We start from the raw sequence: 11777 nt of genomic DNA, 5'->3' as shown, positions 1-11777 counted from the left end.
CTAAATAAAATCAGCTTAAATGTACCTATTTCACTTTATAAATTTTTTTTTTCCGCAAATGTTAAACTATACCTCACTTGTTCAATTTTACAAGCCAAATGGCCTCACTGCCTTTAACTACTAATATTTTTACCGCGGTTTCCAACCAGACAATGCAGGGGTTTCTTTCTAATGCCATATAATATATGGGATATTATGTAAATAGATAGAGATAGCTGTAGCATGTTGACGATTCAAATTGCATTTCCGATTATTACATTGTAAAATATATTTTATATCTTCAAAGAATTAAAAAAACCGTACACAAATATAGATTTTACTTTAAGGAATATTAAACACGTACGAATGAAACAGATGGATAAAAAAATCAATTTGATTTTAACGGTCAAATCTGATTCACATTTCTATTGTTGCTATGCAAATAAAAGAGTAGCGTGGGAGCGTAAATGAACTTATGGCTTTTGTTTTTTTGCGGGAAATTTAGTTTTCGAGAGAAATAATCTTAATTTAAGTAATAAGGAATTTGATAATTCACAAATATTTTAATAAATATTATATGAATCATGAATGTAATATTTATCATATTATGTAACATTGATATATTTATTAAATTATAATGATATTTTAATAAATATTATATGAATGTAATATTTATCATTTTATATTTATGTATCAATCTAATTCTTATTAAGTTATCCTTTTTATTAAATCTGTGTACATTTTCTAAAGAATTTTGGTTATACATTTTTCGGTGTAATATCTAAAAACATTTTTGTCAGTGTAATCAGAAAATACAAGATCAAGATCATTCCTGGAACAATGAGCATGCGAGCATGCTCTGTCTGTAGATATTTTTGACAACACAACACATTCTTTTTGTTGTATTGTCAGTTTAAAGTTTAAAGTGGTTTAAATTAAACATTTTAACTTTACATAGATTTTAGGTAAATAAAATGACTATATATAATATTTATATATTCGACAAGTCAGGAATATTGCTTTACTATCAAGAATGGAATAGAGTAAAACAATCGGGGATGACAAAGGAAGAGGTACTTCTATTACAATAATTTATATCTGAACAATAGTCTACACACAATGTTTTTTTAGGAAGCCAAACTTATGTATGGAATGTTGTTTTCGATCAAGTCTTTTGTCAGCAAAATATCACCAACAGATCCCAAAGAAGGTTTCCTCTTTTACAAAACTTCAAAATACACACTTCATTTCTTTGAAACTCCTTCTGGATTAAAGTTTGTGCTTAATACAGATACCCAGTCCCAAGGAGTCAGGGAGATTTTACAACAGTTGTATAGTCAAGTAAGTATGCCTAAATGTTTCTGTTATCTGTGTTGTTTGGCCAATTAGTAGCACAACTGTGGCTCAACTTTAACCTATAACCGTTGATTGATAAATATATATTTCTCAGTCAACGCTATAACTATAATACCCACAAAACATGAGAATTCTACCAGATAATTATTATTATCAAAATTGTACAGTGGAGTCCTGCTAATCTGAACTTCCGACTGAAATCCGCTTAATCCGAAACAGCATTTGGCAATAGATTCGAGGAACATAAATATGCATTACTCTAAGAATCACTACTTTATATATGGACGGCGTTATGCATAACTCGACCAAGTGCCAAAACATACTTTTGAGATAAATGGCTTCAAAGTTTTTCGTTTCTTGGTTGCTTAATGGTCGCTTAATGGTAAGTGGATTAATGTCGCTTGGTTTAATTTTGTTTTTCTTAGTAACCGTTAACGTGACAATAACAGGGATTTTTTCCAAGATAGTTTTAGCTATGTGTCACCAGAATCCGCTGTTATCTCGATATTAAAGAAATGGCGCTTGGTCGAGTTATGCATAACGCCGTCCATATCTCAAAATGACACTAAAATATTATTTCAAATACTTAAGTGTAGTAAACCTTTTCAATTTTATTTTTTTTTAAATCAGTTAAATTTCTTTTCTTTAATGAAGAAAAATGTTCTCCCTTGAAGCTAAATTATGTCAGCGTGTCAAAAACATGGTGTCTATAGTTGTGGCGGCGTGGTGTTGCTCTATGTAGCGTAGCGCTAGATCAAACGCAGATGCAGCATCTGTGTGAGTTACCCACTGTTCGCTGTTGACATCTTCTTCCTCATCAGTTTAATCAGAGGGTTTTGAAGGTTCTTCTGTAACCATTTCAATGATTTGCTGTTCATCACATATCTTGAGGCCATCATTATCAGCTCACACACATTCTTCGACATCATTGTTATTCACCTCTTTACACCCAGGAGTATTTTGCACAAGGCCCTTATTGGTCTTTTAGCCTCAAAATATAGCATTTCTTAGTAAGTAAGGCTTGACCCCACCTACGATTAGAAGATGACATAGTTCTTATAACAGACAACTTAAAAGAGATTAGAACTATGCTTACTGAGTTAGATGTCGCCTATAAAAAAGTTGGTTTAAACATAAATTTTGGAAAGACACAATACATGACAAACCTGGTACCAAGCGTAAATCCAAAAGTTGACGTCAACGAAATATAAATACTTAGGGCATGAAATCCAAATTGCCAGGGACAATCAAACTGCTGAATTACAGAGAAGGATCATCTTAGCATGGGTCGCATATGGAGCTCTATCAGACATCTTCAAGAGCAACTTGCCAAATTATTTGAAAAGGAAGATGTTCAACCAATGTGTGTTTCCAGTCATGGAAAAATGGAACAGTCATTACTTGGACTGACTCTCAGAGACAGGGTCAGAAACGAAGAAATCAGAAGAAGGACAGGCATCACAGATGTCATAGAGTGAGTAGCATGGCTGAAGTGGAATTGGGCGGGCCATGTAGCCAGAATGAAGGACGGGAGGTGGACCCAAAGAGTGTGGAGACCAAGAGAAGACAGAAGAAGTAGAGTATTTTGTATATTGACAACGAAACCTGATTTGGGCTTCGAAACGTTAATAAAATTATTTTTTCAATTTAATTGCGGCTTATTTCCCATCTAAATAGTTAATCATAAAGATGCCACAAGGAAATAGCTTCAGAACAACAAGAGGAAGTAGAGGTAGACTACCTACACGATGGACAGACGACGTCAAAAGGATTGCTGGGAATTGGTTGCAGAAAGCTCAAGATCGACAAAACTGGAAGAAATTAGGGGAGGCCTATGTTCAACTTTGGATGCAGAAGGCTGGATGATGATGAAGGCTTGGCCAGATTTTTTCCTGAACCATATTCCCAAGCCTCTGCTACCCAGTAAATAATGTCTTTTATATTTATCTTCTTGAGTGTTTCTAATAGTGGCAATAATTTACCTTCATCACTGTTTAGTCGCTTCAATTTGTGCTATTGACTCCAACATTTTGTCTTGAAAAATGTTGTTTGGTTGTACGTCTCAGATGAATGTATTCTTCTATTAAATGGTTCATTACATGGACTTATAAATAAAGACCCATCTTTATTTATAGGTCCATGGTTCATTACTTATTTCGTATTATCATAGGCTCTTATTACATTCAAACGAAAGTACAGTACTTAATGATAGGCATATTATTTTTGTTACTTTTTATTAAAAGAGTGTTTATTATTTTATTTCGAATTACCAGGAATCCACTGTATAATCTCATGTCCATTCAATTTATCCTTTTTAATTGCTTTATGTGACAAATCAGTCTGTGACCTGTTAATGTTATGGCAGTAACACTAACACTATTACATAAATCTCTTCAACATCCATAAAATTAGGATAATTTATTATATCTTCTAATTATTGTAAAAATAATGCTTTACACGTCTGCAAAGAATGTAAATATGTAGACTAATAACAAAAAGATTTCATTTACTTTATTTTTACATTTATTATCCAAAATAATATTAGTTACTTAACACTAAGTGCAGATGGCATACATGTGAGCCACATAGTGCCTCCACCAATATGTGGATGGCTCGCATGTAAACCATTGGATATATGAACTTCTAAGATGAAAATTAATTTCAATTCAGAGTATAAGTCTTAACCCATTACATCCACATGCAACGTGTTAAGTACCACGAAATCGTTTCTCCCAAAAATTATTAAATACAAAATTTTTTATGAAATCGCTATAAACAAATGTAGGATTTAAAAAAACCCTAACAAAATCTGTACAAATTCAGATAGAACTACACAGTGATGACTGCCCTAATAGCAGGCAAAATAACGGAAAAGGTGTGTGTTTTGTGGTTTATTGGCACTTGTTTTTACAACCAACTGGCCAGTCAATTTCATAATGACTTTTTAGACTCTAACTTATCACTAACTCAAAGGAGTAATGTGTAGTGTGTGTGTTGAGTAAGTGTCTTGTTACTTTGTAAAGTCGACATCATTGTCTTTGCAAAGAGACGCTAATTGTAATATTGGGGTTCCCCAGGAGGGCTCTGTTCTGGGACCCATTCTCTTTCTAATTTATATTAATGACCTTACGAGCATTAACACAAATTCAAAGTACACACTCTTCGCCGATGACACCACAGTGTCTTTTACAAAACTGATACACTTGGGGAGTCGCTTGAGGGTTCTATGTCTGCACAGTCAGTGACCAATGAATGGTTTTGCGTAAACCGATTACTGCTCAATGCAGCAAAAACCAACAGAGTTGTTTTTTCTCTCAGAGACACACAGAATGTAAATGATGGTATGAGCAGTGTCAGATTTCTGGGTGTATTATTAGATCCCAAGCTTCAATGGGGTGAACATATCAACAGTCTAAGTAAAAAGCTAGCAAAAAATCTGTTTGTACTCAGGAATCTGGCATCCAATGTTTCACATAAAGTCTTAATAACAGTGTACCATGCAATTTTTCAGTCTCATCTAGCCTATGCCATTTTAGTCTGGGGTCATTCAGCAGAAATGTTGACAGTCTTTGGTTGGCAGCGTAAGGCAGTTAGAGTTCTTGCTGGTCTTTGGTATAGGGATGATTGTAGGCAAGCAAATAGGTCCCTAAGAATTCTCACTGTTCCATCTCTATATATACTTGAGAACCTAATGTTTATCAAGAGGGGAGGGGCGCACTTTGAAACCCATGAGAACATACACCAACATGACACCCGATATAAACACCATCTCGTGCCAGCCTAGAGATTGAGGAGGTGTCAAACTGGGCCAGGATACTGGGCTATTAAATTTTTCAACAAACTTCCAGATAGTTTAAAGTGTCTTCCATTAAATCAATTTAAGAGTACAATTAAAGATATTTTGTTAGAAAATGTTTTTTATAGTAATGAGGAATTTCTTGCATTTAAATTTTAGGATTTTTTGACTTTAAGCAATGTCCATTGTTAATGTAATCAAATTTAATGTGATTTTAATGTTAGTATTTAATGTTATTAATACTCTTAGTCGTATTGTGCATCTTTTTAATTTGTATTGCGTCCAAATCTTTGTGTAATTTTATTTGACATGTGTTAAACACTTGTGTTATTGACATGAATAAACGAATCTGAATCTAATTGTATCCGAACGTCTGCGGTCTTTCCGGTGAGTACCTATCCCATAAGGACAGAAACTATTTTCATTTACTAATTTATAATAAACGAAAAATTTCTGACGCTGGTGAGATTCGAACTCACGTCCATTCGGACCTTTCGATCCAAAGGTAGGCGCTCTTACCACTGAGCCACAGAGGGGGTAGGAAAAGGTGGAAAACATAATATCAACCCAAGTTGTCTGTGTCCATCGAACTGGCAAGTACCACACGTTACCATCGAGCAGTGAATCATGTTTGCCCTTTGAGCACTCTTAAATTTATCGTTTAACATCGACTTAGAGTCGCTACTAACATCAGTTTTAAAAAATGTAAATCATATTTCTCGATGTCACCTATTCTATAAGGTTGCTAGTTTCATGTACTAAGCAAAACGCACTGAAGACGATCTGATCTTGATTGAAAACGTTTTGCAAATCCTTTTGGATGACTTTTTAATAGTTTTTCAATAAACTTTTATACCATTATACACTTATACATTTATACATTATACAAACGAAGTTTTTACTTGTTCTGTATGATATCTTCTAATACTTACATATAAAATTCAAGTCGTTGCATAAAAACATTCAGTGACATTGATCCCAATAATTAATGTGACACACATTTTTCAACTTGTCAAAGTGAACAGCACAGTTTAGCAAATATTTAGATGAAGATATTCAATATTCTGCATGGTAGAGCTGCGCCTTCTTCTTTGCTCAATAAAGTTAATATACATGTTCCATCTAGACCTACCAGATCTATAGCTAGTTTCTATTACCCTATAGGTACATCGCACTAACTATGGATTTAACAACTTCATTTCAATAACTGCCAGACTAGCCAATCAATATGATAACATACACTGCGATGCAAAAAAATCGATCCACTAAAAATTTGGTCATTTTTGAAGTTTCGAAATTCCTAAACCTGTTGTTCGATTTAAGTGATTTTTTACCATGTTATAGCTTTATTCATTGACAATATCGCTGTAATAATATTGTTGCTAGACAGTCAAACTGTCATTGTATACTGAGTGTACGAATCAAACTATAGAATAGAAATATACTTTATTGTCATGAAAAATTTAACAATTTTATAGACAAAGCTTACAAGAATCATAAATAAGAACAATAACAAATAAATACAATTTACTAAAATGATATAAATCGTCTACATAAATAAAAATAATGAAGATAAACAAAAAAAAACAGTAACAATCTATTGCAAAATTAAAAAAAAATTGCAAATTGCATAATCTACCTTAAGAAATTTAATAAGTTAAGTTAAGCTGCTGCATATGACACTCAAATATAGATTAAGATTATACTTATAAATAAGAATACTGTACTTTCTTAGTTATTGGTTAAGAAACTCTGCTGTTGAATAATATGGTCTTTCAGATAAATAGGCTTTAGTCATTTTACGGAACTTGGGGAAAGATGTTGCAGATTTTAGTTGTAGAAGGAGATGGTTGTAAAGTTTTTTTGCAGAATATAATATAGATTTCTTTACTAACTCACTGGACGGGATCGGTAAATAGATGTCAAAGGTAGAATTTCTGGTGGAATAGTTATGTCTAGGTCTTGCTGGAAAGACATGTAGATGTTTACGAATTAAGCAAACAGTTTCTAAAATATATAAAGAAGGTAGTGTTAGAATCCTGTGATCTTTGAAGTAGCTTCTGCAATGTGTTGTTCTTCTGAGGCCAAACAGATATCTTATTGCTCTTTTTTGTAATTTAAAAATAACATCAGATTGGGCAGCCGTACCAGAACCCCAAAAAGGGAGACCATATCGAAGATGTGACTCGAACAAAGAAAAATATGTTATTTTGGAAGAGGCTAAATTCATTTCCTTTGAAACAGATCTTATTGCAAAGCAAGCTGAGGATAGTTTCTTGCTTAACACATCAATATGAAGGGACCATTTCAGATTGCTATCTAAAAAAATACCAAGAAACTTTACAGAATCAACGATACTGATCTGGCTGTTATGAAGAGGTAAGGGTTGAAGAGCTCCTTTATAGGACAATGCTACTGTTTTATCTACATTAAAAGAGAGTAAATTTGAATCGGACCAAGATTTTATTGTAAGTAGATCAGAAGTTATAGTAGCATGAAGAGTTGCGATATTTGAGTTGCTCCAAGTGATACTGGTATCATCAGCAAAAAGAAAAACTTTTCCATCGATTTTTAAGCTAGTGATGTCATTAATAAAGATAAGGAAAAGTAGAGGACCCAATACTGAACCTTGTGGTACACCACATACAACATTTTTGAGACTAGAGTCTGTATCATTTGCTCTAACCAGTTGTTTCCTATTATCCAAGTAAGATTGAAACCAGTTCGAAGAAATACCTCGAATTCCGTAGAAATCTAGTTTTTTTATCAAATTGTCGTGATTCACACAATCAAAAGCTTTGGCATAATCACAAAAAACAGTGGCAGTGTGCAGATTATTGTTTAATGCTTGATAAACCGCATGTAGTACAGAAAACATGGCATCTGTGGTACATTTATTATTTAAAAAGCCGAACTGATTTTGTGATAAAATATTGTTATCAACGAGAAAGGACATAAGTCGGGCTTTTATGAGTCTCTCAATAATTTTGGAGAGTACCGGTAGTAATGCAATAGGTCTATTCGCGGTGTGCAAGTACTTGGAAAGGGAAACGAGAAACGACCCTGCGCGAGTCGCGGAGAAATATTGCAACTATCTTAAATAATTCATATTGTCAATTGAAATTGTCAAATTGACGTATATTTCATACCTTCTGTCAATGAAGCAGAAAAATTACATATTGCTCCACAATATTGATATGATATGCAATTATTATATAAAGGTAAATTTAATTAATTGTATTTTGCTTGCAGTACTGCATTTTAATAACTAATTTTATTTACTACATACAATTGTTGATGTTTTCATAACATAACCTGAATCTTATTTTTTCTTCTTATTATTTTTTTTGGACTATGGCCTTGACAATTATCCAGTAACCAGGACTAATATAATTGGCCAATATAATTAAAAGTGCGAATAATAGTACAGAGCGTAGAAATAGGGGTCGCTTTGCCGAACTTGCACGGTCCCAATAATTGCAGGCATTTGATTTTTCACCACCCTTATGAAGAGGAATAATGATGGCCGTCTTTAGGCACTCTCTGTCTTTAGGCCGTCTTTAGACAACTGTGTTTTTTTCTCAAAGTTTGCATCACCTTGTGGACTATTCTAGCACTTATAAAATACTGAAATTAAAACCTAACTATAGCCTCAGGTTTTCTTAACATTTTGTCTTTCGATTCATTCGCTTATGTTGGATAATAAAAAAGTTAGGTACTTTAACAACTGGCCATGTTTCGTCATCAGTACAGGGTTTTTTTGAAATAAGTGCGGCAAACTTTAAGGGGTAATTTTACACATGAAAATAATGACAGTTTGCTTAATAATCGTATGTCCGCAAACGCTTCGTTTCCGAGATACGGGATGTTCAATATCTTTTTACAAACTGACAATTTATTTATTGCTTTAAAACCAGTTGAGATATGCAAATCAAATTTGGTGGGTTTTAAGACGTAGTTATTACATTTTTTGACATACAATTAAGAATTTTATATTCACCATTGGCGTTCGTACGGGTAATATTATGGGTCATAATACCCGTTTGCGCGCCAATGGTGAATATAAAATTCTTAATTGTATGTCAAAAAATGTGCAATAACTACGTCTTAAAACCCACCAAATTTGATTTGCCTATCTCAACTGGTTTTAAAGCAATAAATAAATCGTCAGTTTGTAAAAAAAAATTGAACATCCCGTATCTCGGAACCGAAGCGTTTGCGGACATTATAATTATAAAGCAAATTGTGATTATTTTCTCATGTTACCCCCTAAATTACCCCCTAAAGTTTGTCACACTTATTTAGAAACACCCTGTACTGATGACGAACATGGCCAGCTGTTAAAGTACCTAACTTTTTCATTATCCAATATAAGCGAATGAATCGAAAGACAAAATGTTAAGAAAACCTGGGGCATCTGGGGCTATAGTTAGGTTTTAATTTCAGTATTTTATAAATGTTAGAATAGTCCACAGGGTGATGCGAACTTTGAGAAAAAGGCACAGTTTGATTCGTACACCCGGTATACAATGACAGTTTGACTGTCTAGCAACAATATTATTACAGCGAATTGTCAATGATTAAGGCTATAACGTGGTAAAAAAATCACTTAAATCCAACAATAGGTTTAGGAAATTCGAAACTTCAAAAATTACCAAATTTTTAGTGGATCGATTTTTTTGCACCGCAGTGTAGATTTCTTTGCAACCTTTGGCTCATTCTTGCGTCAGGTTTTGTATACTCTTGACTTGAGTAATGGATATAGATAACTTTTTGCATTGCTTTGTATAATAATACAGATTAACTTTTTGTATTGTAACTGTAGATATAGTCATTGTTATGAATTTATAGTTTAACATTATTGTAATTGGGCTTGCCCGTTGATAAATAAAAAAAAATATTAGTTGAAATTATTTATAAATACAGTTTTACTCATGAAATAATCTTACCGACAAAAACTCGACTGCTAAAATTTGCCGATTTGTGTTCTCCTCGTGACAATTTGACATTAGATGCAGAACTAAAAGTTAATTATGGATATTTTCTTAAATGTGACTTAAATGTGAAACGTTGTCAAAACGAGGAAACTGGTGGTAATTAAACAGAAACAATCTACTTAAAAAAATTCCCGCTGTAATTTTCTACAGTAGAAAATTACAGATGTAATAATAATCTGATTGGACAGAATTAAACACGTGATGTAAAAACTTACTACATGATTGGAAGTTAAAATCATTAAAAAATAATCGCTGTAATTTTTATTTCTGTAGCTTTCTATTGGTATTCATATGAATGAAATAATCAATATAATGTAAACTTATAGGTTAGGTTTTGTGAAAAGTTAAAGACTGTCATGGCTGGGACATGTGCAGAGACAAGCCAATGAAAAAATAACAAAGAAAATATTACATTGGAAGCCGATAGGAAGGTGAAAAAAAGGAAGGCCCAGAACGAGATGGTTAGATGATGTGGAAGACGACCTGAAAACCATGAACATAAGACAATGGAGAAGAAGGGCACAAGAGAGATCCGAATGGAAGGACATAGCCAGACAGGCGAATACCCATGCAGGGTTATTATGCCAAAAGAAAAAGAAGAAAAAATTTATAGATTTCTATTGATAATTTCTCACCTCTACTAGTTTCATCTCTTTTATTTCACAACATATTATTATGTTTTGCATCTTTTGCGTTATTTTGCCAGTTCTTGGTGCAATCATCACTGTATACTGACATGTAGCATATTTTGATATCGTTAAGTACCAGTGATCTATTTATAGGACAGTAAAATAAACTATACACCTACTGACAATTGAACAATTATCTCTCCTAAAATTTATGAATATTGTTTTTAATAAACGTTACATAACAATAATAATCCATTAAAAGATCAAAAAGTGTGGATATGAAACTTTTATTATTAAATGTGTAAAGCTAAACAAAGTCTAAAAAAATAAAATTTGAGGACGCTTTAAATAAAAAAGACGCTGGACTATATTGGGTTAATTTGTTTTGCTTAAATCTCTGTTTGGACTTTTCTCAAATGCTACATTCTTCCTCATATTAATTTCCTTTAACTTTACTGTTTTCATTTTAAGGTTTAATTAATATTTTTCTTTATTTGTAGATATATGTAGAATATGTAATCAAGAATCCATTATGCAGGTTATCACAGCCAATTGATTCCGATTTGTTTAAAACAAAATTGGATGCATACATTAAACAGTTGTCTATATATCCATCCAAAGTCGCTTAAATAGATATTACTGCTATAATTTTTTTTGTATATTTTGTATCTATTTATTATATTGTAATGTGAATTATCTAGGTAGAAATAATAAATATATTCTTTGTATATATGGTACAATATATTAGTATTAAAGGTAATAAAGATATTTTTATAATTGCATTGTTTTTGTTGAGGTTATTGTATTCTTCATAATGTTTTATGTTAACTTTTTTTTAGAAGCCATCTGTTATGTATGTGGAAGATTAGTTGCCCGCTCTTCTGCTACGGCTTCATATTTCTTGTTAATGTGGATGTTCTTTCTACGTAATGAGGTAAAAAGGGATATTAAATTAAACTAGCCCATTTTTAACAATACCAGAGCCAACACATTTCTTAATGCTACCCCCTGCCATTTCCC

The 11777-nt window shown here is 32.7% G+C and overlaps 1 protein-coding gene across 1 annotated transcript; it reads left to right on the top strand.

Moving 5' to 3' along the window:
* The first annotated feature begins 829 nt into the window (after window positions 1-829).
* LOC114346824 (trafficking protein particle complex subunit 1) lies at window positions 830-11534 on the top strand. Its single transcript, XM_028297594.2, has 3 exons — window positions 830-1052; window positions 1111-1320; window positions 11258-11534. Exons 1-3 carry the CDS (start codon window positions 954-956, stop codon window positions 11384-11386), a joined length of 438 nt encoding a protein of 145 aa, XP_028153395.1. The 5' UTR covers window positions 830-953; the 3' UTR covers window positions 11387-11534.
* The last annotated feature ends 243 nt before the right edge of the window (window positions 11535-11777 follow it).

Source organism: Diabrotica virgifera, chromosome 1 (assembly GCF_917563875.1).
Source record: "Diabrotica virgifera virgifera chromosome 1, PGI_DIABVI_V3a".
NCBI classification, from domain to species: domain Eukaryota; kingdom Metazoa; phylum Arthropoda; class Insecta; order Coleoptera; family Chrysomelidae; genus Diabrotica; species Diabrotica virgifera.
Note: the sequence above shows the minus strand (reverse complement) of the source record. Positions and strands in the feature narration are given on the sequence as shown.